This window comes from Vombatus ursinus, unplaced genomic scaffold (genome assembly GCF_900497805.2).
Source record: "Vombatus ursinus unplaced genomic scaffold, bare-nosed wombat genome assembly UNPS02014775.1, whole genome shotgun sequence".
NCBI classification, from domain to species: Eukaryota; Metazoa; Chordata; class Mammalia; order Diprotodontia; family Vombatidae; genus Vombatus; species Vombatus ursinus.
In genome coordinates, this window is record NW_020954553.1 from 13,633,189 (window position 1) to 13,659,918 (window position 26,730).

The 26,730-nt window shown below is 44.3% G+C and overlaps 1 protein-coding gene across 1 annotated transcript in view; it reads left to right on the forward strand.

The window, feature by feature from the left end:
- The window catches only part of STK40 (serine/threonine kinase 40), a 53,763-nt gene that overhangs the window by 15,338 nt on the left and 11,695 nt on the right, over positions 1–26,730 (forward strand). Inside the window, exons 2-6 of the mRNA XM_027864447.1 lie at positions 7,647–7,766; positions 9,115–9,200; positions 9,713–9,856; positions 12,913–13,140; positions 14,093–14,145. Of these exons, the coding sequence (XP_027720248.1) occupies positions 7,655–7,766; positions 9,115–9,200; positions 9,713–9,856; positions 12,913–13,140; positions 14,093–14,145 (623 nt within the window). The 5' untranslated portion in view covers positions 7,647–7,654. The remainder of the gene's footprint in view (positions 1–7,646; positions 7,767–9,114; positions 9,201–9,712; positions 9,857–12,912; positions 13,141–14,092; positions 14,146–26,730) is intronic.

Sequence of the window (26,730 nt, forward strand, 5' to 3'; positions counted from 1 at the left end):
TCTCTCTCTTTCTCTCTCTTTCTCTCTCTTTCTCTCTCTTTCTCTCTCTTTCTCTCTCTCTCTTTCTCTTTCATTGTACTTTATTTTTACCGATGCCTTTTTTAAATGTCACTTTCATTTCTATATGTATTCTTGCTCCCTCCCCACTCCTTACCCAGCAAGCTATCCCTTGTAACAAAGCAATTTAACAAAACTAGCCAACACATCTGTTATATCTAACGTAACAGTATGTGTGATACTCCATACCATAGCCACTCGTTTCTGTAATAAAGAGAAGATGATGCATTTTCTTCACTGTTCTCCAGAAGCTAGCTTTCAAGCATTTTCTCTTGGTAATGGCATTTAAGAGAGAAAGCTAAGCAAAGATAGACAAACAAAGCAATAGAGAAAGTAACCCATGAGATGGTCTTCATACAAAATATGTTTGTATTCTTGCTTTTGTCCTCCTGATGGTGGGAGCCCTTGTCAGTCTTTGCCTTGCTTGACCCTGTTTTTTTACCCTTACTGTTCTGAGGGCAGTGTTAGAGTGGCAACACTGAAGACAAGGATGAAGATGACAGCAGTGTGGTTATCCAGTTCACAGATAACAAACATGGGGAAGATCAATAAGAAAGCTGAATTTCAGAATCAAGTCTCCAAAATATCAACAGACTTAAAATAATGACTGCAACAAGCGAGATGAAATTTAACAGAGATAAGTGTAAAGTCCAGGACTTAGGTTTAAAAAAAAAAAATCAATTGGGCCATGTATAGGATGTACTTAGTCATATATATATTTATATATTTATGTGTGTGTGTGTATATAGATAGATAGATATAGATATATTTAAATATATATATATGAAAAAGACCTGGGGGTTTTAGTTGATGATAAATTCAGTACAAGCCAACAATGTTATATAACTGCTATTAAAAACTACAGCAGCTGACTCTAAATTAATAGAAATGTAGTGACCAGATTGAGTGGTAATAGTCCCTTCACTGGTATTCTTCACTGGTTAGTTCACATCTAGAATCTTATATTCAGTTCTGGCTGCTTTAGGATCATAAAAGACCATACTGGAGAAGGGAAACAATGGTGAAGGGTTTTTGTGAAAAAACAGTTGCTTTTCATTGGGAAAGATATGTACATGTATAAATGTATAAAAAGTACATACAAGGTAATTTTGGAAGAGAGTTCACTGACAGTTGGGGAGATGAGAAAAGGGCTCAGGTAGAGTTCTGGTGGCCCTCCCTCGAACTGAGCTTTGAAATAAACTAGGAATTTAAGAAGCGAAGGTGGATAGGATGTAAATCCTAGGCATTCAGGCAAGAGATGCAATGTTGTATGTGAAAAAAATATTAAGGCCAGTTTGGTTGGACCATATACAGTGTGTGAAAGGCAAGATGATGTGTAATAAGATCGGAAAGGTTAGAAAGATGTGTGGTTTTCACTGCAAGGAGCACAGCACCTGAATAAGGCTCCCATGGGATAGTGACTGACATGGTCTTTTATGGTTTCCAAAGTGCCTTCTATCTGTTAGCTCATTTGATTCTTATAATAGTTCTGTGAAGCAGGGAGTATAGATATTAATCCCATTTGACAGGGAATCTTCAGGGGGAAACTCATCTGAAATCTAAAAAGACTGAGAGCAAAGTCACTGGATGTCAAATTCAGACCTCTATGGAACAAGTGTCTCCAGTCTCCATGGTCTGCTCTGAAAACTCTGCTGCTTGATCCAAACTAGTCCTTGTACAGTTAATCTGTGAATAGCAACAGTAGGACTGGGGCTGAATATGAGCCCCAATGCAAGAAGTTACTTCGTGCATCTGTGGAGAAAAGCTTTTTCGAGACATATTTGTGCATATATAAAGTCATGCTTCTCCATACTGGCAGGAGATATTTTGGAGTCCCCCACCTGCAGACCAGCAGATAAACTACATCCCAACTGAATTCCAAACTTCTACAGGAAGCCTTTCCCAACACCACTTAATTCTAGTGCCTTCACCCTGTTATTTCCTATTTATCCTGTAGAGCTTGTTGGTAAATATTTGTTTGCTTGTCTCCCCCAAGGAGACTGTAAGCTCCTTTGAAAGCAAGGGACTATCTGTTGCCTCTTTTTTTATCTCTAGCACTTAGTACAGAGCCTGGCCTTTAGTAGGTACTTAAATGCTTATTGACTGACTGAGTCTTTGTGCTGTAGTTCCCTGATTAAGCCATTTATAATTGGGCATGTGCTCCTTCCCACTAGAGAATTTGCATAAAACTATGCAATGTGCTTCTCCCAGAATAATACACCTTCTTTTGTCAGCTGTGGTCACCACCCAGGATGTTTCCCACCAACCACTCTTGCGCATCAGTTCTCACTGTGGGCCACAAGCTACCTTGCTAAGCGAAAAACCCCTTAGCCAGCTTTCAAACCCTCTGTGCCAGGCAGAAGGGTCACAGGAGGTACAAATCTGCAAGTTCAGGGCAACTTTTTAGTAAATGGCCCCTTACCTAAATCACCCTGAAGCCTAAAATTAAATCTGTCCAGGGTTCCACCAGTCCTCCTCCTGCCCAAATTTGATGCTACGCTCACAACCCAGCCTTTGTCCTGATTCATTCAACTTCCACAAAGAAATTTTCGAAGTCACGGGAATATATCGTGACCATCTGCATCCAGCTCTGATGCTTGGTGAAGTGGAAGGGCTAACTCCTGAAGGGCCCTTTCTGGAAATCTGCTATTTGTGTTCATACCCACCGTCTAATCAGCTCATTCAGTTTATGCCATCCTCCTGAAAGTGAGCCCTCTCCTTGCCTACGAGAGAAGTCCTGGCATGGAGGAAGGAGGGCTGCTGGCTGCTCTGTCCTGGGGAGTCTGTGGCAGAAGTCGGTGTCTCTTCCTCAGGAGGTAGAGGGAAGAGGGGTAGGCCAGGACCCTGGGAAGGGTAGGAATCTGGGCAGATTTCGTTTAGGAGGTAGCTTGAGTGGAATCTTGAAGAGAATTTCAACAGCAAGACGTGGATGGAGTGTTTTCTAAGCATGAAAACAAGGAGACAGAAGTAAAGACAAGCACAAGGAGCAGCCTGGTAGTTTCCTTTCGCTGGAGCATAGAGTACATGAAGGAGAATAATATAAAATAGGGTTAAATGTGTGCATTTGAATTAGATCAGGGAGGGCTTTAAATGCCCTGTTGGGGAGTTGCCATTTTATCCTACAGAGACAATAAAGAGCTAATGGAAGTTTTTGAGAAGGGAAGGGAAGATTAATTGGATGGCTCTGTGAAGGATGAATTGGTGGTGTTAGTCTGTGTCACATAATCTTGTGATATATTTCCATGTATTATTACCTAAGGGTTTTCATGTATGTTCATCTTCACTCCCCAACTAGATTGTAAACTCCTGAGACACAGGGACACTGTGTCTTCTACTTCCTTTGTATTTCCTCCCTGTCTACCAGTTCCCACCACAGCCCACCAGACCTAGCACAACCGAGAGCCCTTAATAAATGCTGCAGATGTCCCCGGGCTCTCTATTCATTCCCATGTGCCTGGTGCCCAAGGTGGGAGATCTTTGTGTCCCACCGTCCCCTGCCTTTGACCGCCTGCCAGGATGATAACCCGGGAGACGGCGAACGGACTCTCTCTGGAAAAATCCTTTCTAGGCAGAAGTGTTGTATGTATTCTGCCCTGGGCTCCCTCTCCTTCTCTCTCTCTGTCTCTCTCTCTCTCTCAGGTCCAGTAACTGAGTGTCTTGTGCTGCATGTAAAGCTACTGAACTGAGCCCACTGTAGAGCAAGCATTTCTCTCTTTTTCAGAGCTGGAATTTCACAGCTGATAACAAATTGTCCCACCAGGAGTCCCTCAGAGAAAGGGATTGATTTTTGGCCAGTGCACACATGTGTAACTCCCCAGCATGAGAACTCGACTTTCAACTTTATGGCTTCCTTTGTTTTGCCTGCACTGTTTGCCAATTTATATGTATAGAAACACCTCTGAGATTGGATCAGGCCTTGCATAAGGTGACTGCTAACCAGAGAACCTTCCGCAGCTAACCTCTTTATTACCTGCCAGTCAGTCACATTGGAAGATTTCTCAAGGTGGAGGAGTAGCTGGGAGGGAGCCTTGTTGACTCCTAGAATGAGAGCAGAATGCCTTTCTTGGGGAGGACAAGGAGGGACTGAGTCACGTGCTAAGGGAGGACAGTCAGCATATGTCATTACATCCCAGTAGCCTTCTGCCTCTTCTGTCCTTTACTGAGTGGAGTCCAGCTGTGTGAGTGAGGGGCACAACTTCGTAATACCGGACCCTGTCTGATACAGAAGCAAACACTTGGACCTTTGGTGGTGGTGGTGTATCATTTGCCCTCCTCCACAATGCTGCTGGCATTGTCTGTTTTTGCAGGAGATCCCCAGCTTGGCCCAGCTTTGTTCAAATTGACTTTACCCTATAGCAGTCTGGTGAAACCTATGGACTGCTTCTCAGAATAATGTTTATGTGCATTAAATACTGAGGATTACAAAGAAAACCAATTACATTGAAATAAAGATGTAAATTTTTTTTCCCATCCAGTTTGGCAAACCCCAGATTAAGAACTCACTGATGTGAAATAATGCCACCACCCACTTGGTTAGAGTAATGCATTTTTCTTTATTTTTTATTATGAATTTAACAATGTCCAGCTAACACAAATGTTTTAGTATGTAAAGAACAGAAAAAGAATTGTATGTAAAATCATGAATTTCTGTTGCTTAGAATTTTTGAGTGTTAATTTTAACAAAGGAGTAACATTATCCTGTTTGTGCCCTTTTCTGAACTTTTTTCTCTGTGTTGTTTTAAATGTTTTGTTGATATCAGAAATGGTGTTCTGCCTGCCACCACCTCAAGATCCCTGTGCTGGCCTCTGTCATCTTTTGTTTCCAAAGGCACCATCTCCAGAATACATTTGGATTAACTCTCTTTGAAGAGCCAGGGATAGCTGCGACAGCCCCCAAAGGAGGAGATGTCATATTCCTTTGTCTGTCTGTTTCCTCCACCCCCCATTATTGCCTCACTAAGTGAGGCCAGACCCCAGTAGAGTTCATTCAAAGCAGCTAAATAAAAAGACAGCAGAAGAGGGAGGTATGGCAGTTAAAGTTCTGGTTACTCCTAAGCCAGAAAGCATTGAAATCCCTATGCACCCGCAACAAGCCACAGCACAGACTTGGTGAGGAGCTGCAAATAGACACAGCCCCTACCTCTAATTTTAGATTGGCTCTCTCATTCTATCCCTGGCAGGGGAGGCTCCCTTTTAGGAGATGTTAGCATGGAGGCCACATGCCCACGCATGCCCACACACATGTGCACACACACACACACACACACACACACATACATACATAGCTGGTACCCGGGCTGTCATTGCCTTGCCAGGGACTCTGTGTAGTCTCTGTGTAGACTTTAGAAGCGCTGCTGGGAGCACTGCCCACAGAAATCTCTCTACCCTATTCTTAAGTGGCAAATACGGGAATAATGTGTGTTCCCAGTGGTGATAGACTATCCCTTGGAACCGTATTTCTAGGCTGCTGAAGTGATGATGTAATACCTACAAATGAATTTCAAAGGTTAGAATTAGTATGCAGCAGTATATTCTTGTCTGTCTCAAAGGGCTTTTCCCAAGACCCAGTTTCTACAAACAGATTGCAACAGGTGCCGCCAACATAGGAGGCATTGCGTGGCCCCTTCATCCTTGCAGCAAGCACTGGTTTGCCTTCAGTCTCTCCACAGGATGCCTGGCTCTGCCTGAAATAACGTGGTACCCGTAAGCTGTCAGGAAAGGGAGACTCCGCGCTGCCCCACAGCCGGGCCTGGCATCTGGTTTTGATCTCTGTTACCTTCCTTCTTGCTGCCTGCACTTTGCAGCAGGTTTCCTATTCTATTGTTCTCATTGAATCCCAGCGGCCTCGAGTGGGGTGGGGTGAGGGGTAAAGGTACAGTGTGTGGCAGCAGCGTGTCGGGCTGTTCCCACTCATCTCTGTTGAAATGGCTCTCATCAAACTGTTGTCTAGACAGTGTTTTGTATAAAGGCAGCATTTGCACAGATGTACCAGGGCCTCTGTGGGAGTCTCCAAGGAGAAGAGTAATTCCTGTTTCTGGGACTAGTGCACCAGGCAAGGTATTCACATAAATCTGATTGTTACCAATTGTCTAAGGGGATGGGGGGGGGGGGGGGTAGATATTTCCAAAATCTCTTTAAAATGGTGTCCCGACCATTTTTAGTCCCCGTGGTGGGGTAGGGGGGGTAATCCATCTCTGACTGTGGTATATGTGGCTGAGGAGTTCCTAGCAAGCTCCTGATGCCCATGGCATGCAGCCCATCTTAGGCAGCTGGGAAATTAGTCTGTGTGTTGGCTTTGGCATAGGTAAAGTAAGTTAGATTTCTGTACAGCATTTTAGAGGTGGAAAGGCTCTTAGTACCCCCTCATTTTACAAGTGAAAAACTTAGTCCCAGAGAAATGAAGTGACCTGTCCAGTGTATCATGTAGTCTACTGCTGACTTTTTTGGTTGGGGGGGAGGGGGGCTGGAAGGTAGGTGCTGTTATTATCCCCGTTTTACAGATGAGGAAACTGAGGTAGAAAGAGGTTAAGTGACTTTCCCCAGGGTCACACAGTTTAGTGTCTGAGCCTGGATTTGAGTCTTCCTAACTACAGGCTTGAAGCTCTGTCCACTGCACCACCTAACTGCCCCCTAGCGCCACCTAGCTGCTCCCATTTCAGAATATTGGTGGTCTTTATTAGTATTAGGTAAGTTTTCTTCATTTTCATTTTACCCATGAACATAACTGACTACCCCAGCAACTGAAAAAACCCAGATTAGGGTTCAGACTCAATGTAAAGAAGCACTTATACTGGTAAGCTTCTTAGTTTAGCTCTGCTCATAGTTTTTTTAATTTTCAAGTTATGCTTTGAACTTCTGTATGTGTATGGTTTTAGTAGAGTGAAGTAGATTTATCTTTAAAATGCTGAGTTCTCTTTTAAATGAGGCCTTTTATGAATGTCACCAAAATCTACCAGATAGAGACCTGCGAGTTCAGGTGAATTAAGGAAAGGCTTCAATAGATGTGTTCCCTCTTTGGCTCAAGTGCTGTGGGTACTGGCTTTCTCTTTTAGAGGCAGGGCCCATATTTGTAAACTAAAATTGCTACTAATAGTAATAATAATGATAACCAGAGCTCAAGTTTATATAGTAATTTGCAGTTTATATGGTCCTTTCCTCACAGCAGTCCAGTGAGGCAGAGAATATAAATGTTATCCCCATTTTAGAGGAGAAACTAGGACTCATGAGCAACACACAGCTTGTAAATGTTGGCACTGGAATTAGGCTCAGGTCTTCTGATTCCCGGACCTGGCCTCGTAGTGCCTTCAGCATCTACCAAAATCTCCTTCATTGCATGGCAGACACCTGGTATCATTCAGCAGGTGCTGCTTCTCCTACCTCTGTGGCCACATTCTCCCTTTCTGACTTGCAGGCATCTTTGGCCCCCCGTTAGTCCTTTGCTTTTTGTCAGAGAGTACTGCCTCTGTACAAGAGGAAGAGGAGGTGGCTTCCTGATGCATTGCGAAGTGAGAGGCTTGTGTTATCCCCAAGGCTGGGGAATGAGCTGACTTAGTCATTCATTGTGGAGGAATCTCTTCTTTCTCTTCCAGAGCTGAGGATGAAGCGGAGAGCATCAGACAGAGGAGCTGGGGAAACGTCTGCTCGGGCAAAGGCTCTTGGAGGTAGCATTTCTGGGAATAATGCAAAGAGAGCTGGGCCATTTATCTTAGGTAAGTCACACTCAGTTTTCTAAGTTTTCTCTAGAGCAGGCTGGCTCACAACCTGTTCCATGTGCTGACTGAATGAAGTAATAAGATAGCAGCAGGGTTCTGCTATGAGCTCATGTTCAGACCTTGTGGGTTCAGTCACATGATTATCAGGGCTCCTGTAGTAGACTAAAGGTTGTTTGTTTGTTTGTTTGTTTTTCATTTTCTCAGGGGAATTGTGAGATAGTTAGCAGATATTTGAAACTGAATACTTTAATTCCTGTGTGCCCATGTGTGTTTGCTGACATGAACTCTTTCCTTGGAGGAGATGAGGCCTTTCTCTTTTCCCTGAAAATAACTGTTTGTCCTCCTTCTCTCTCCCCAGCCCCACCTGAGTCCGTTTGGACATAGGAGAGGTTTACTTTCTCTATTTTACCACAAGATCAAGTGTTACTTGATTTAGAACTCACCTGAAAGACCCCCATGTTTGCTGGGGGGTGGTGCCTGAACAGTGCATGATTCATTCTAGAAAGGCATTGATATAACTCCCAAGTACCTCAAAAAATTTGGCTGATGGTTTATGAATAAGAGCACTTGGTGGTGTCAGCACAGTTGAGAAAAGTTGCTTACAAAATGAAGAGAAACCAAATGTGATGGAAATGGGATCAGTTGACTGACTGGGTTTTATGTTCTAGGGTTTGTAGTTCTGTGATTATATTGAGCCACCTAAGTAAATGTTGGCTGTCACTTTAATAAGCATGTATTAAGCATCTACTATGTGCTAGGCACTGTGCTAAACTCTGACCCCAGAAGCCCAGATTGCCTGTAGACAGAAGCTAGCTGTGTTGGGCAAGCAGGTCTTAGGAAACTCTGCCCCCACTCAGAGGGGCAGAGATCAGGTATGTGCTGGATTGCGTGACACAATTCCCTTGGATGTGTGGACTTGTCAGTGGTACGACAACAATGAGTCACAACATCTTAGAGCTAGAAGGGCATTATCTAGTCCCTCCCGTGCTTGAATCAGGGACCTCCCTCCACAGTACTGGGCCCAGAGAAGGAGTGCTGCAAGCACACCCGTTTATATGTAAGAAGTTTCTTTTTGTAGACATGATGTTGCTCAAGAAGACTTTAAAACCCCACCAGTTTGTTTTTAGGAATAATACAGTTTGTAGGAAAGACAGCCCAATGTAGACCTTTAGGCCTGTCTAAATGAGAGAACAGGATTGAGATGCACGTGCTCAGCAGAGTTGGGTTGGCTGCCTGGAGGCCCCTGGTAGCTCTAGGTGTGGGCTCTCATGATCCTGATGACATCCCACTGTGCTAGGCTTGGCCCTTTAAATGCAAACAGATCTGTTCTACTCTGTGCCCTCAGGTCCTCGATTAGGTAACTCACCAGTGCCCAGCATTGTCCAGTGTTTGGCAAGGAAAGATGGAACAGATGACTTCTATCAGCTAAAGGTAGGTGGAAGAGAAGGCCTCAATAATGCTGACTGCATTCTTTTTTTTTTCTTTCTTTTTTTTTTCTGGTGAGGCAATTGGGGTTAAATGACTTGCCCGGGGTCACACAGCTACTAAGTGTTATGTGTCTCAGGCCGGATTTGAACTCAGGTTCTCGTGATTCAGGACCGGTGCTCTATCCACTGAGCCGCCTAGCTGTCCCTGCCTTCTGCATTCTTGAAAGAATTGTGTACCCTAGGTAGCTTCATGCCAGTGTTGCTTCCAAATGAGTAATGTGACTACATTTTTACCTTGAAGCAGTTAGATTCACACATTCTGTCACTCTGTACAACTCTTGGTTTAGATGAATTCATCTGTACATAAAATTAAAGAGCAGTTCCATTTGGAGAGCCTGTTCAGTCTTCCACGTGCATTATAAGTGAAACCTCTCCAGTAATGCAGTCTAGTCCTAGCAGTCGTTTTGCTTAATGAACAACAAATACAGTAAGGATTTCTTTTCCTTTTCCCTAAAGATTCTGACCCTCGAAGAAAGGGGGGAACAAGGCCTAGAGACCCAAGAGGAAAGGCAAGGCAAGATGCTGTTACACACGGAGTATTCTCTGCTTTCCCTTCTCCACACTCAGGACGGTGTAGTTCACCACCATGGGCTCTTCCAGGTAAAGGGCAGAAATGGGGATGGCTGGCTCTGTGAGCCTCCTGCCACTTCTTGGGCCAGGCTTGGTATTCTGTTTTCCAGTAGCTCCTCATGTTCATTTTTAAAAAGAATTTTTTATTGCTGTCTTTTGTTTTTACATCACTTAATTTTTTCTCTCTATCCCATCCCCCTCCCCAGAGAGCCATTCCTCACAATGATATTTCCTATGCAGAACCACCCCAGTGAATCAGGGCTTCCTTAGGAGCTGAGGGAGGTTGTTCAGAGGACATTGTTTACTGGCTGACCCAGTGGTCTTGGTCACAACGATCAACTCTAGCCAGAGCATAAACAGTATACATTTGAAATAGTCATGATTTCTTTGAAAAGCAGCTTTTCTGGGTAAAGGGGGAAAGCCAGGAAGTCTCTTAAAGATACAAGGACTTTGGGGATAGATTTGAGCTCTCTTCTCTGAAGTTGCTTTGACCTCTTGAGAAACGTAAGAAAAACAGTAAAACAAGACTCCAGGGGGCTTCCATATCACCTCAGAATGACCAGAAGTGGATTCTTTCCCAATGAATAAGATATCTCCTTTAGGTACTTGTTGGACTCTCCATTCAGGCCTGCTGGTCCTTCAGGCAGAAAACGAGTCATTCAAGTGGCATTGGCTGGTTAGGAATCCTTTTGTAAATGTACTCATTAAAAATCTGTGCCCTTAAAGGGGCTCTAACACCTTTAAAATAAAAGAGAAAAACCATTCTTAGAAAAGAAATGAGTTACCAGTCCTGACCAGGGCATTTTCCTACCTGTCCTGGAAGGGGCTGATTATTTTGGGAGCCCTGAAAGCACTAGCTGAGGGCAAAGAATAGTGGCTACGAAAATGACTCCATTCCCAACATTCCCCTGATGGGTGATCAGACATAGCTGTACCTTTGCTCCTTATCAATTTAGTCTAGAGGGGTGAAGGGCAGAAGTTGTCTCCATGAGATCTTTGTGTTTAGATTTATTTTCAGAGACTCTGGGAGATAACCCAGAATAGTAATGAGTAACTCAAAAGTTTCTTATCCAGGGTATTTTGAGAGTAGTTTTATTTTCTTAACAGCTTACACCACAGGACCAGAGTTCTTATTTTAAAAGTACTTGTGATTTAATCATTTTTTTGTACACATTATTTTATTTTTTGGGGGGCAGGGGAGTAAGCAACTTGCCCGGGGTCACACAGCTAGTAAGTGGCAAATGTCTAAGGCTGGATTTGAACTCGGGTCCTCCTGACTCCAGGGCCGGTGCTCTATCCATTGTACCACCTAGCTGCCCCTTGCATACATTATTTTAAAAGACTAGAGAGCTTTAGTAGTTGATCAATAAGTATTGAGCACATCCTTTATACCAGGCCCTGCACTTGGTGCTCTGGGTAATACAACATATAAAGTATGATCTCTGACCTCAAATAAAGTGCATACATATGAACATGAGAATACAACCACTATATGATAAAAGCACCAAATGTTTGGTACACATATAAGTGTTTGCTTCAGAAGTTTCAAGGAAAAGGAGAGGACCCCTAGGGTGGTGGAGAGATCTCTGGGATTCTAGTTCCAGCCCTGCCACTGAACTGCCTCTGGGACCAGACTTGGCCAAATCTCTTCAGCTCTGGTCCTCAGTTTCCTTATTTATAAAATGACAGTGTTGGACTGGATGAGTTCTGAGGTCCCTTCCAACTGGAGTTCTGTGATTCTAGGGAACCTTTAGTGACCTTAGATGACCATGAGCAGAGCACGTTGTGAAAGAGGAGGAGGAAGATGAAAGACCCAAAGTCTTTCTTGTTATCTGTCTTAGTTCAGCTTAAATTTTAAAGAAGGAAAGTGGCAATAAACCATCAGTCCCTGAGTAGGATTGATGATGTTGAAAGAGGTGGTTGTGCTTTTCAGCAAGATTGTGAAAATGGATTTGAAATCCTAGGAGCGTCGCAGAGCTGACTTCTACTTAACCTTTACTGTCTTATTCACAAAATTCACACTGCTCCCTAGATATAATAAAATACAGTAAACATTGATTAAGCACCTACTATGTGCCAGCTACTGTGTTAAACACTAGGAATACAAGTAAGAAAGCCAATCTCTGCCTGGGGGGATGACAGTACATGAAAGCTGAAAGAAGGAGTGGAGATCATGCCAGAGGGTACCTGATTTGGGGGCATAATGAAGATGATGGTAGAGTCAAAACCAAGCAAGAGCTGGGGCAAATAAAGAGATTGATTGCTGGGATTCTGAATGCTCTGTGAAAGAAGCCTTTGGGAGGAGGTCTTTCTCTGCCTTCCAGGCAGAGAGCAGAAGCAGTTGAGGACGCTGTTGAGGTGTGACGATCAAGGCTGAAGCCGTATCCATGATGACGAGTTGTTTCCTGGTGATGAGTTGGGGGTGGGGGTGCATGATGATGATGGGTCAAAACCAAGCAGAACAGCTGGCGGCCAATGAAGAAATGGCTGGGCTGTTGAAGAATGATATAACAGGGAGAATGAACATCTCCATCTCATCCTCCTAAGAGAGGGAGACACACACACACACACACACACACACACACACACACACATCCACATCATCCCCAACAAAAAACACACCTCGTGAAAAGAGTGACAGGAGCCTATCAGTCATCTGATGCTTTTGCTTTAAGTGTGTGGCCTCTTTAATTCTGATAAAAACATGGAGCTTAATGAGCACTTATTTGTGAATGTAAGTCCTTCCGTTTATGAACATGGCCACTTCTTTGGCTGTAGAATTTGGCAGTGTTTGAATGTGCTTCTCTGAACCACCATGCCAGTCACTGGAACGAGGCTCATTTGTTGGCTGTGGCTCTTGGCACGTCGAAGGTTAGGTCATGTTGACTGGCCCCATAATTGCTTCGTTTCAGTCCCACAAGCGTGTACTACTTCTCAGTCCTCTCTTTCTTGCTCTGCTGTACATGGGTGGGCTTGGTTATTTGGTTTTTTTAAGTCTTCTGAATGACATCCCTGTTCATCCAAATGGGCAGCTCCAGCGCTAACGACTGTCACAAAACCACTGTCTGTGTTTCCTTTCCTCCTAGGACCGAGCTTGTGAAATTGTTGAGGATGTGGAATCTACTCGGATGGTCAAGAAAATGAAAAAACGTATCTGTCTAGTCCTGGACTGCCTTTGTGCACATGACTTTAGTGACAAGACCGCAGATCTAATCAACCTCCAGCATTATGTCATAAAGGAAAAGCGACTCAGTGAAAGAGAGACAGTAGTTATATTCTATGATGTAGTCCGCGTGGTGGAAGCCTTGCATAAGGTGAGTAGCTGCCAAGCTGAGCTGTTCTTTCTTCTCCTCTAGAAATAGAGTGTGTTACCTTTCAAGTACTGGATAAAGGGTGAAGATGGATGAGGATCTTAGCTTGCCCAACACTTAGAATACTTGCAGTGAATCCTGCCAAATCCTTCTTTCTTTTCAACCATCTGAGTAGTGATGGTGGCTCAGCAACTTCAAGAAGGATAGTAGTGGAATTAAATGTAAGCCAGGTTAGGATGGAACAGCAGATTTCTTGGGTTTGAGGCCCTTCAGACCTAAAAACCAGCCAGAGCATGACCTCGAAGAATCCATTTCAAATAGGCTTAATTGATTAAGATATTAAAAATCAGTCTGAAAGCTTTGTCAAGCTATTGCAAATAAAAAGTAGGTCCATGTCATTCCAACAGATGCGTCACCATAGAGAATTTGTTAGGGCTCCTGATTTTGAGTCCCTGGTTGTCCTCTAAGTTCTTATCATAGCTAGAGCTGTCCACATCTGCCTTGTTTCCCCTTTTATAAATCAATTGGTAATATCATTTCATCCACAGAATTGGATATTGAGTTGATCAACCAGTGATGGCAATATAGAGAGCGATCTTTCTCTCTTGGCAACTATCCATAAGCAAGAGAGTGGTAGGGTAGGGTTTAGTGAGTACTTTTGGTGCTAAAATCCAGTTTCCTTCCCATATGAGTTAACAAAGTTATAGAATTCTCTCTGAGGGTTGTACAACAGAGTAAGAGCTGAAAAGGAAAGCATTTGTGAGAGAAGGTTCTGTCATTAGAGATGTTCAAGCAGTTGCTCTGTTATCAGTTTCTTTGGGGGCATTTTAGAGTTCATCCGTTGGGCCCAATGGCCCCTAAAGGCCCTAAGCTTTTATGAGTCTTGAATTTGTTGTGAGTGTCTAAATAACCCAAATCCAAAATCAGTATATTCTCAATGCCTGTTGTTTTTCAGAAAAATATTGTGCACAGAGACCTGAAACTCGGCAATATGGTGCTAAACAAAAGGTAAGCAACCTTTTTTCTCACTATCTCATTAAAACCTTGAGATTGAGGAAGGTTGTATAGAATTTCATCAACAATAGCACAAATTTAAGAAGATTAAATGTAAGTCTAACAATTCGGGTACAGAAACTTGTACAGTATGCGGGTAGTCAGGCAATAGTTTATGTGGGAAGATTGGGGGAGGCAATTAGATTCAGCTCGACGCACATCCAAAATGTGACGTGGCAGCCAAGAGAACTGACAAAAATCTTAGGCTGACTTCCAGGACACGGTGGCCAGCACATAGGAGATGATAGTCCCACCACTTTGCCCTGCCTGCACCCCAGCTAGAAGATCGCCTTCATTTTAGAAAAGATATTGACAAGCCTCATACCATTTCCATAGGACAGTGATTATTATAGAAATAGGACTGGAAGTCATGTAACATACAAATACCAGTTGAATGAACAAGAGATGTTTAGCTTGGTAAAGAAAATATGGTCTTAGTCCTTCAGATATTTGGAGAGAGCTTTGTGAAAAAGCTCTTGTTTCCCTTGGCCCGAGTGCAAAGCAACTGCAGAAAGGCAGGTTTCAGATACCAGCCTGCCCCAAAGTAAAATCGACTGTTTCTGTAGGTCATGAGGGAGTCTCATCGGAGGTCTTTGAAGGAGGAGACTGGGGGACCACTTGTTAGGAATATTACGGGCAAGTGAATTCCTCTGCAAGGACAAGTTGGACTCTGTGTTCCTCCCAGCTCTGCGCATCCTTCGTTTCTTTTAGCTGCCACTAATTTTAAGCTCCTTTCAGTGACACAGAAACCTCTCCTTTCTTAGAGTCCCCAGTTCAGGGAACCCACTGCCCTGAGAATATCACCGTGAATCAGCCTGGGCCTTATCTCCCCACACAGGGGTAGCCCTGTGTAGTTATGCATACACACAGTTCTCATCCGGGCATGGACGCAGTCCTCACCTGTTCTTTGAGGCTACTTCCCCTTTACAAACTATGGTCTCCTACCAAAGCAGGAAAGGCTGTGAGTACAGGCTAACGTGGATAAGGCTGTTTGATAAACAGCCTAACTGCAGAGGGCTCATCACCAGGATGGCTAGAGGATGATGAGGTTTTCTTAAAGGTTCTCTCCAAAGTTACAGATCTGTGATCTTGGAAGTGCAGAGGCTAAAACAATACAGTGAGAAATGCCAAGGATTAGATTCTTTTATCCCCGGTTGCTGTTGATCTACCAGGAAAGATAGACTCTCCTGGCTTTCAGCCCCAAAAGTCATTACCCCTAGAAGTGTTACCTGAAGGCCTTTCATCCCTTCTTGAAAAGGGAAGAAAAAGGATGTGGCCCAACAGGTCAGTGGCAGTCCTGGCTCAGGCAGTAAGGTAGCAGCTACTTCCAACTAGTCTGCTTTCTGTGGAAACTGTGATGGCGTCACGATCTGACCCTGTTGTAAGGAACAAGAAGATCTGCAGAAGCAAGTGGGGGCAGGGGGATCACGGGGCCTCTCTTGACTTCAATTGACTAAAGCATTAGCAGGAGATTTTGGGAGGAGGAGGGAGAGGGAAGGAAACAAGTATTTATTCATACCTGCTGTGCTCTAGGGCACTGAACTAAGTGCTTATCTCATTTTATCCTCACAACAGTCCAGTGGAGTAGGTGCTGAGGAAACTGAGGCAGACAGGGTAAGTGACTTGCCCAGGGTTACCAGCTAATGTCTAAGGATACATTTGAACTCTGGTCTTCCAAACTTCAGACTCAGCACTCTCTCCACTGCACCACTGAGATGCCTCACAAAATCTGGGGCTGAAGGATACACCCAGTAAGTGTTAGACCTCCAACTTCCACAAGAAAGTGGTTAAAGATAAAGATGTCATCGGACACAAGTGCCTGCATGTGTGCTCCGAGGTGTACGTTGACTCTCTTTTCTTTATTGATTAACCCTTTTTAAGTGGGTTTTTTTGGTTGGTTTTCTTGTTGTTCTAGGCAGTGGGTTTAAGTGACTTGCCCAGGATCACACAGCTAGTAAGTGTCAAGTGTCTGAGGCCAGATTTGAACTCAGGTCCCCCCAGGGCTGGTGCTCTATCCGCTGCTCCACCTAGCTGCCCAAACCCCTTTTTGAGTGTTGAAGCAAACTCTAGACTTGGGCTAATGAAGAGGGTCAACAGGAAGTGGCTCCTCTTAATGTCTTAAAAGTGATACTAATACTAACCAAGTTCTCAGAAAAAGGGAAACCTGGCTTCTTCAGCTGAGATTCAGGCTATTTGGAATTGGAAGGCTGTGGCTTAGAACTAGGAGGTGGCCTGTGTTAGTAGAAAGCACTGCATTCTTATCCCTCCTCTGGTCTAACTAGAGTGGTGCCTTTGTCACATCATGGCTCTAACACTTGTATGGTTCTCCATTCTGACTGAAGAGGACTGATAGTAAATAAAGCATGCCCCTTCTCCTCTAGGTCTTGAAGGTAGACCGCATGTGTGGAATGAGGCATGGGTTGTCAAAAGTGACAGTGGTCAAAGAAACATTAATAAAGCATTTATTTTAGAAAGAAAAGGAAAAAAACCATGTGATTCTCACTGTCCATATTCAGTGATATTCTGGAAGGGGAGGTCTGTGTGACTAAATAATAAATAGTTTAATCACTATTTCTGTCAGTGACTCAGTAACCCATTCAGCTAGTGCGAACCTTCCCTCTGTCATTGCTGGGCGTACCCCCTTGGATCTGGAAATCCAGCAGAGACCTCGAGTGTCCAGAGGCCCAAGTGCTGCCTCAAAAGCTGGGCTCTCTCCATGGCCCTGGTAACTTCCTGATTCAGCCACTTCTACCTCTTGGCTAAGCTTTCCTCAGTTCCAAAATCCCTCTCTCTACCTTGAGGCAGATTTTTCTTATGCCTTGCAATTGGTTAAGTTGCTTCTGCTGTCAGCCTCAAAGAAGGGAATAAAGAAACTAATGACTTCCAGTACAGTTTTCTGGTAAAAGAGCCAGGAACTCTTCTGGTGTAAGGAAAACAAAAAAGAGAACTTTTTACAAGAAGTACATGATGACAGTGGTGATCTTCACCCCTTGATGGAAAAAGTGAAATGACTGAATCATCACTGGGGTTACTTTAGGTTTGAGGCAGTTCCTTTTTTTTTCTCTCTCTCTCTCTCTTTTCCCCTCTCCCCTTCTCTCTCCTTCTGCTTCTCTCTCTCTCTCTCTCCCCATCTCTCTCCTTGTCTCTCTCCTCCCTTTCTCTGCCTCTCTTCCCTTCTCTTTTTTTCTCTTCTCTTTCTCCCCCCCCTTTCTTTCTCTCTTTAAAGACTTACATACCAAATTCCTAGAAAAGGAAAAAACACAGTGGCAGCCAACAGGGTCATAACTGAAGTGTGACTCACTGTACTAACACTGCCACAAAGCTCCCTCCCCTGCCTGCTTGGTTAGCAGGAGCCTGGGGGTCTCTTGGTTCCCAGATGGCTTGCTCTTTACCCAGAGCTGGCTGGGGGTGTTGCATTCCCAGGGAGACTGGCCCTGGGAGCCCTGCATACATTCTTGGGTGTTTCTTAATTGTTTTACTGGGTCTGTGTTAGGCTCTGCCCCTTGAATAGAGCAGCATCATGATAAGATGGTAGGACCATTGGGCTTAGGTTGGCTTTAATGTCAGTCCCTGCTTTAAAACTTACTGTGGGGTCTTAGGTGAGTCACTTCCCTTTCTGACTTTTCCTCTCTGTAAAATGAAGATGGTTGTTTTTGTATTTGTGCCCTACTGGTAAGAGACAGCTTTAGAAATTCTTAAATGCCCCCCAAAATGAGAAGTAGCTGTTACCATGTTTCCTCTGGCTTGTTATAATTGGGGGGGGGGGTCATCTAGTGGAAAAGAGACAGGAAATCTGTCTTGTCAACAGAAAAGCTGCTTCAGTTCTGTTGTGTCTTCTCCATATTTAATCCCCAAACACCTTCTGCACAGTGTTACATCATTCAGCCATGCAGAATAACATTTTCAAATATACTCCATTGAATTCTGTCATTATCCTAGTGAGTGGGGCTGTGTGAGGCTTCTCCTGCCCTGGGAGAGAACATTTCTTTGGTGTCTAACGAGCTTTTCTTTCCTAAGATATCCTGCTCTCTCATCTCTGCCAGATATGTTTATTATGTCAGTGACTTTGGGCCAGGCTGTGTATTCCCCTGTCTGAACCTCAGTTTCCTTATCTATAAAATGAAGGAAGTTGTGCTAGATGACATTTCAGGGCTTGTTCTGCTCAAAAATCCCATGATTATCTAAGCTAGGAACAAAAGGTTCATCTTCGAAGACATGCTCTGCCTCCGGGGTCACTGTTCATCTCATATGCAGGGCTAATGGAGCCAGAATGGTAAGGCTAGAATGGTTCTTCTTGAAGGTTTCAAGAGTTTCCTCCTGAACACTTTGATCCAGTGCTATAGTTCCATCCCACTAGTTTGCTATCAACCAGGATGCTGCATGGTATAGTGGAAAGGTCCAGACCTGAGGGAAAGGCCTGGCTTCTAGCCCCAACTCTGCCACTAAGTAGTCAAGGGACTTTGGGTAGGTTGATTTCCCTTTCTAACCTCAGTTTCCCCATCTGTAAAATGATGGAGTCAAGCTGGGTGATATCCAGGTTCCTATGCAGCTCTGATATACAGACATCATATAAGATTTCTCTTTTTGCCACAGTTCTACCGTTCCGGTGACCAGGATCTATTGGCTTTTCCCAAAAACTGGAGCCTCGGTTTTCTTTCTGGTTGAAAAGCAGACGTCATAGACTTGTCATTATCTTATATGTGCTGGCCTTTTCCAGCCAGCACATTCACAGATTTGTGAAAGGTCTTTAAAGTCTCTTGTATTGTCATCAGCCAGGCTCATAAAAGCCTGCCTCTGACCCCTTGGATTTGACCAGACTTTATCCCCACCCACCTTCTGCCTTTCTTGAAGGTCTTGTGGCTTCTAGCCCTGAAGGAAGGGCTCCAGTTTGACTGGGCCTTAACCCTGTTCCTGGAGAACGCTGAAAAAGAAGCCTCTTCTTTCCATCTTCAGATTTGGAAAGTCAGGTGTCATTAGCCAGCATTTGTTAAGTGCATGCTGTGTGCCATGCACCATGCCAGGTACTGGAGATACAATGACAGAAAAGAGCCAGTTCCTGCACCATCCTAATTGAGTGGGAGGGGAGAAGAATGGGATTCTCCCTGTCTCATTTGTTGGGCCAAGAGGAATGAAGGCTTCATAACCCTCTTCCCCAAGCTGTATGAGCTCATCTTTCTAATCTAAGGAATAAAGGTGCTGTTTTCACAGCAGCCCTGTGAGGTCAAGAGGACATAGATTATCCCCCTTTACAGATGAAGAAATGGAGACTCAAGAAACGAAATTACTTGCCCAGGTTCTGTGTGTAAGAAGCAATGACTGAAGCCCAGGCCCTCTGCTCTTATATCACTATGCCATGGAGTGTCCACACCTTCGATGGCAGGCTAAATGAGGCAGTCTTGAGAGGAGGGGACACTTGGCAGGCTGGCTGTCAGAGAACAGAGGACCAGTCCTGGTAACAATATTTTTCAAAGCTCAGCTACCTTGGGGGCTCCTGTTAACTATGCTGACATTGAAGGTGTGGACACTGCATGGCATAGTGATATAAGAGGAGAGGGCCTGGGCTTCAGTCACTGAGTTCGGGAGACACTGTTAATATGCACACGAGCTTCCTGGAAGAGGCAAAGCAGAAAGATGGTGGCCCTACTGCTAAGGTTCAGGCTAGCCGGTTAGCTTGCTCTGTCACCTGGAACAAAAGAGGGGAAAGGGGCAAGTGAATTTGAATTTTTCAAAGGCGGCATGACTCAGGAAGGGTAAGGTCTAGGTGGAGATTTACAGTGGAGTTAGAGACTTGGGTGGGCCAAAAGAGGAAGCCTGACAAACAGGATTTCCCCTAATTCCAAGTTAAAGTGGCTACTGCTCCTGTTGAAAAACATACTACCTCCCCAATAGGGGTCATAGGGAGGGAGCATAGGATTTAGAGCCCTGCAAAATAATTTGTCTAACTGCCTCATTTTACTGGTAAGGAAACATAGGTCCTGAGAAGTAGTGACTTAACTGTTAGAGGCTTTAGAGCTGGAAGGTCTAAAGGTCATTTGGTCCAGCCCACATTTTACAGGGGAGGAAGTTAAGGCCCACTGAAATAGTGATTGTCCAAAGTCATGCGGGCATCCTCAACACCAGCAGATGTGTATTAAGCACCTACTGTACGTCAAGCACTGGGCTGGGAGCTGGGGATAAAGAGACAAAGCAACAACAGTCCCTGCCCACAAGGAATTTATGGTCTAGCCAGAGTAGGGGGTACGGTGCTAGGACTCAATTATATAAGTTTGTACAAAAGAGATTCCTGGAAAACCTTAAAATGCTAGCTTTAGAAAGCTATTGTGCTGCTGTTGCTAAAAGTGAAGGGCCAGGGCCTGCACTTCCTGGCCCCCTACTCTGTGGGCCTTGGCTTCTTCATCTATAAAATGGAGTCAGGCTAGATCAAGGCTTCTTCACCTTCTTTGTGTCATAGACCCCTTTGGCAGTCTGGTGAAGCCTATGGGCTCTTTCCCAGAAGAAAGACATAGTGTTACAAAGGAAATAAATCTATTTTGAAATAGAGCTATCAAAATAAATTATTTTAAAAGTTCATAGACCTCAGATTAAGAACCCCTTGACCAGATGAACTCTAAGCTTTCTTCCTGCTCTAATGATCTGTGACCTTCTTTATGAACTCTGGACCAACTGGCCATTTTTCATTTTGGTCATTTTCAAAAGCATTCTGCCAGGGACAAATACCACCAACACTGAGCCTCGCCAGGCAAAAGGCACAGGGAATATTACTGAAATGTTCCCAGGTATTTGTCCCTGCATAGCTGTCATCAGAGGTGACTGAAGATGTGGCATTCCCCAGAAGCAAATTATCACCTTTGCACAAAACACTTTATTTTTTTCAAATAGATTTTTATTCATATCTTTTGTTTTTACATTATCAAGATTTACCCCTTTCTTCTTTCTCCTCCCAGAGAGCCCTCCCTTATAACAAAGAAATTGCTTTACAAAGAAAAAGGAAGAGAAAAAACATATCAAAAAAAAAAAATCTGATATACTACACAAATGTTCCATACCCATATACACCAATCTCTGCCAAGGAGCAGGGGGAAGTATCTTCTCCTCTTTGGGGCCAAGCTTGTCATCGCTTCATTTTTTAAATGTTTTACTGATGTTCTTTTTTTTTTTTTCCCATCACTCACTTTCCATTCAACCTCCCCCTCCCCCAACCTCCCCTTATAAACAAACGAGTAAATGAGTTAAGCCAAACAACTCTGCTTAAATCACTCTGAACATGCCCGTTTTGAAGCCCCAAATCTTTCTTAGTCTGTTTATCTGACTTAATTAATTTGGTGTCATTTAAGGCCCTGTGTAGTCCAGAGAACATAAACTAAGAAGAGGAATTCCAAATTCAGACAGAAGTTTCCAGCCATTTTTGGGGTGCTGGAAACTTGTCTAAAATGAAAATGAATAAAGACTCTTACAATTACATGGACTCATTCATGTGGTTTAAAAACATTTTGCTGAACTGCCATGCTAAGCTGAAGTCTTGCCCATTTCAGGGGATTACCGGGATTGTTTGAAAGCAGCTGAATTCCTGTCAGCTGACCTTAGTACCCCTTGTGCTAGCTAGTTAATAAAAACTAGCTGAAGATCTGAACTGATTGAGGGTACATGAGGGTCAGATAGTCAGAATACTGGATCTCTCCTGAAGTGTTAAGAAACTGGAAATCACTGGACAGACCCTGAAACAGGCTGCCAGTGGACCCCTTCCTGCTCTGAACACGTTACAGTCAACTCCAGGCCAGCCGGGTTCAGAGCCCCGCTGCCTCTCAGTCCCTCCCCTTGAAGGGCGTCTGCCTTTATGTACTAAGTCCCTGCCGCTGAAAGTGTTTGCGCCCACAAAACCACAGACTGCCTTTCTTCCCAGCTCCATTGGAAATGATCTGTCAGCCCCACAGAGCACATGATATACATGTGTGCATTGCTGCTCCGTGAAGATGGGAACCCCAGAGCTTCATCTTTGGCTCTTTCTGGAGCTTTGTCCAGAGTCCACTTCCCACAAACAGACCCTGCACGGTATTAGCCGGAGTCTGCTGCTCGCTGATCTGTAAACCCTAGATTAGGACCGTTGGAGGTGACAGAAAAACACTTTGGAGGCTGCTTTTTACAGACAATCCTTAGGCAGCTCAATAAGGTTGAGAATTTTGAGGTTTTCATCTCCCATTTACTTTCCTCACATGCAATTCCTGGTCACCTCTTTCCTTTTGACCCACAGTGTTTGCCCACCTCTTTTCTGCCATGCCAAGCAATGGGGAACACTGCTGCCGGAGTTCTGTGGGTGGGGCGTCTGAAAACCCTGGATAGTCACCACCTTTTTTGCCCGGTCCTATGGTCAGCATCCATTTCAGTCCCAAAAGAGCACAGTCATTGCTGCCTAAACAACACAGGCCTTTTTTATGCCAGAGCTCAGCAAATCCAGAGCAACACTGGCACTTTTAAATTTTTTATTGTGGCATATTTGGTATTTTCAATATTCATTTTATAATAAAATATAAACTTTTATAAAAAATTAAACTGAATGTAAACATATATCCCTCCAGGGTCTCCCAAATCAGTGTCATTTCACAATGAAACCAAATCTAATATAACCTTATTTGGCCACTCACCTTTTTGTAACATTTTCTCCTTGGAATCTATCCTTCTTGCCCACTCCAAATTTTATTTGCCCAGAACTAATTAATGATATTAGATGGGGCAAGACTGTATCATGGTTCTTATTGGATATTTGAGATACAATTTTGCCCACTCTCAGTAGTGACTGTTACTGGAAAAGCTCTTTCCGTTTTCCCTTTTCTTTACTATCCAGTTAGCTCCCCCCAGGTGTTAGCTAGACTGTGGCACTGAAGGATTTGAATGAGAATTGTACAAAGAGAAGAATCAGAAACAAAGAAAGCCCGTTTTCTCACTGTCACAGTTTCCCCAGGCCTCTTGTAAACAAAACCTCATTCTCTTCATACTTTGCATCTCTCTAAAACCTCATTGCTTTCTAAATCATCATTGAGCCCCACTAATACAAATCCCACCAGACTCGAGCTGCCTACCTTCCCATTCTCTTCTTCCTACTCCCTCTTGATAGCCTGTTACCATTTCTGAATTGAAAAAGAGGCTTCTTCCAGTCTTCTTGCTCAGGAAAGAGCAGAGGGAACTCCCTGATTCCTGCTTAGGAACCTACTCTCGTGGAGATTTAGAAAAGGAAGGAATCTTTCCCAAGGAGGGGTAAACATCCTGGATTTTTCTAATGTCAGGTTTGCGGAAGGGTTACAGTACATAGCCCTTCATCCTGCCCTTGAACTGTGTGAGTGAAAACGATGGCTGGAAACCTATTTAATTACTTGAAAGTACTTATAAATATTCCTGGCTTCTAAATCCAAAGGAAATTTGGCAAGCCTAACCTCACATTTCCTTTGTCTTCTGAACAAACAGAAATCTGGGGGCTGCTTTACTGGGTGGGCTGGTACCAAAACTTGCTACTCCCCAGTAGAAGGCAGTTTGCTGTGTGAGCAAATTTAAAGATGTATGCAGAAGTTACCACCTAGAAAACCTGTGTATTCAAGGGTTTGGTTTTTGGTTTTTGGATTTTTTAGCACAGCATTATGTAGTGACATTGAGCAGGAACTAGATTCTGTAATTACAAATTAGAGCCGACTTCCTTGACTAAATAATACCAGGCAATCCCTAACATTTGGGTGGCTGCTAATTTAAATACAAAACCTCTAAATTAACTGGTGCAGACCTGGCTATGTTTTGTTGAGCTGGCCTTGTATATCATTATGGGGAGATGGGGAAACTAGCATCTTTCTGAAGGTATAGAGGTGGAAGAAATTCTTTCCTATATCCATTTTGTTGTTAACTTTGAACACCGAGGGAGGATAATGGAGAGCTTCTGCAGCTCTAAGCTAGTTCTGTGTTGCTGGTGGCTGGACTGCTGCCTCCTTGAACTGGCTCAGTTACTTCCTGGACAACCCCTCCGGTGATCTCATCGGCCCAGCATGCACTGACTTGTAAATAGTGTTTTGAAAAGGCAAGAGAATGATTAAATCCTGTGTGAGCTATTGCTTCAGGGCCAGGCAATTCTTCCATCTACACTTCTGGGAAGTTATGGGGCTGAGATGGCCAAGTGACTCAAACTTGCCCTGATCCCCAGGAGTTCTTTCTGCTGGGTAAGAGGAGCTGTGCTCTCCTTGGGAAAAATTGCAGTTCTTATTCTAAAGGAAATTAAATCAGACTCAGCTCAGAGGCATGCCCCCTTGCTGATCTTCTTTAAGGCCAAGATAGGATGCTTATTTCTCAGACCTGAGACAGGAGAGAGCATTTATTGGCCATTCGCCAAATATTTATCAAACAACTACTATGTACCAGTAGGCTGTGTTCAATGCTAGGGGATATGTAGAAGTGAAAATATAGTTGCCCTCAAAGTGGTTCCAGTCTAAGTGGGACACTGATAGAAATGTAGGACTAATGCAAAATAGAACAAAAAGAGGTGAAGCCATTTCTGCTAGAGAAATGGAGCATTCTTAAGATGCAGTCCTTGCTCTCAAGAGCTGATGGAAGAGGAACCTAGATACACCACAAACTAGGCTATACAGTTAGGGCAAACAAGGTGCTAAGAGATCAGTTATGGGAGAAATCACAGCTCGCCCTCCTCCTGACGAGCTTCAAGTACAAGCAGACACCTGAGCAGAGCCTCGAGGAATAAGCAGGTCTACAGCAGACAAAGTGGTAGTGAGGCCGGAGGGGAGAAGTTTTCTCAGCACCATCGAGAAAAGGACCAGACACAGGAAGGCCCCAGATGGGGCTTTGGTTTTTCTTGATGGGCCGCATGGGTCAGTTCAGTTTCACAAACATTTATAAGCACCTGTCTGATAAAATGAAATTCAGTAGTGCTGACTGGCAAATCTTAAATGGGGTTCAGAAACTCAGCTTCCCAAGTATGGAGTCGCGAGAGCAGGGTTTGACAACAGTTTTTCTGAAAAAGATGGTGGGGGAGTTAGGGCCTGCAGCCTCAGTCTGAGTCAGCAGCAGGAGGTGGTGTCCTCTTGGGCTGGCTCCCAGGGATGGGGAGGTGGTAGGCTCTTGGTACCATGCCCTCATCAGAGCACTCTGGGAGCATTGTATTGAGTTCTGAGCACCCCAGTTTGAAAAGATCAGGCTCCAGCTGTAGAGTGTTCAGAGGAGGGCGGCCAGAATGGCGAAAGGCCTCCAGGTCATGTCATGGCAGGGTCCTTGAAGGACCCTGGATATGGTTAACCCAGAGTATGACCACTGCCTTCAGGTATTCCAGGGACTCTCATGTGGAAGAAGAATTAGACTTTTTTGTTTGGGCTCGAGTGATGGGTGGATGTTGCAGAGAGAAATTTTGACTTAGTGACAAGAACAGCTTCCTAACAATTAGAGCGATATAGAAGTGAAACGGGCTTCACCTTGGACAGAGATGGAGCTGTCTCTCCCCCTTCTTGGCACAGGTCTTCAAGCAGAAGCTGCGTGAACTGTGGTGAGGCATGTCACAGAGGGGCTGAGCTCCTGACCATTCAGCCCTTAAAGTCTCTGCTTCAGCAAGCCTTTATTATGCCCCAAGTACCATTCTCCATTCTGGGGATGCAGACCATCAAAAAGCTTATATTCTAATTGGGGTGGGGGGTGGGGCAATGCAACAGGGAGAAATGACAACACGTATATAGATGAGTAAGTGCAAGATGCATACAAAGTAATATGGGAGGCCAGAGGGAAGCACCAGCAACTTGGGGGGAAGGGCAGTCAGGAAAGACCTCCAGTAGGAAGTGGTATTTCAGCTCATTTTGAACAGAACAGCTGCCAAGGCACTGGATGGGGACCTGGGGGTACAGAGACAAAGCAGGCTATACCTCAAGGAGCTGACATTTTACTGAACGTTAAATAGTCTTGTCTAATTGGGGTATAGAGTACATGGTTGGGGGGGATAAAAGGAGCTAAGTCTGCAGACATAGGTTGGCGCTAGAGTGTGGAGGGCTAAGTGGCATCCCTTCTGAATCACGTCATGATGGTGAGGTTAGAAAAGTACCAATAAAACAGAAATGTCTGAACCCAGGGACTCCTCATTTGTCTCTCTTACCTCTTCAGAGAAGATTCCAGCATCCCTACCTGTAATGATACCAAATAGCCTAGGGCCCAGATTAGACAGTTTGCCTTGCCTGACTGTTTAAGGTAAATGGGGCCCTGGGGCGAATGACCTTTCAGACTAACTGCAGATGGATCTCTGCTTGTTCTGAGCTTGTTACAGGCAGCTCCAGATGTTTAGCCTGGGGACCAGCAGGGCAAAGGGGACTAGTGAAAGCAGTTGTAAAGAGGGTGCCCGCTGGATGGGCCAGGTTGCAACAAAGTCTGGTTTTGCTTCTTTTGCTCCCCATGTACCTCCCTGAGGGGCAGGTAGACAGACTGGCTTAAACTCAAAATAGCTCTTGGAACAGAGCTTTGGGGTTTTTGTGAGAACTAGACAAAGGTTTACCTAAGATTTGAGGTTTTCCTAAATCT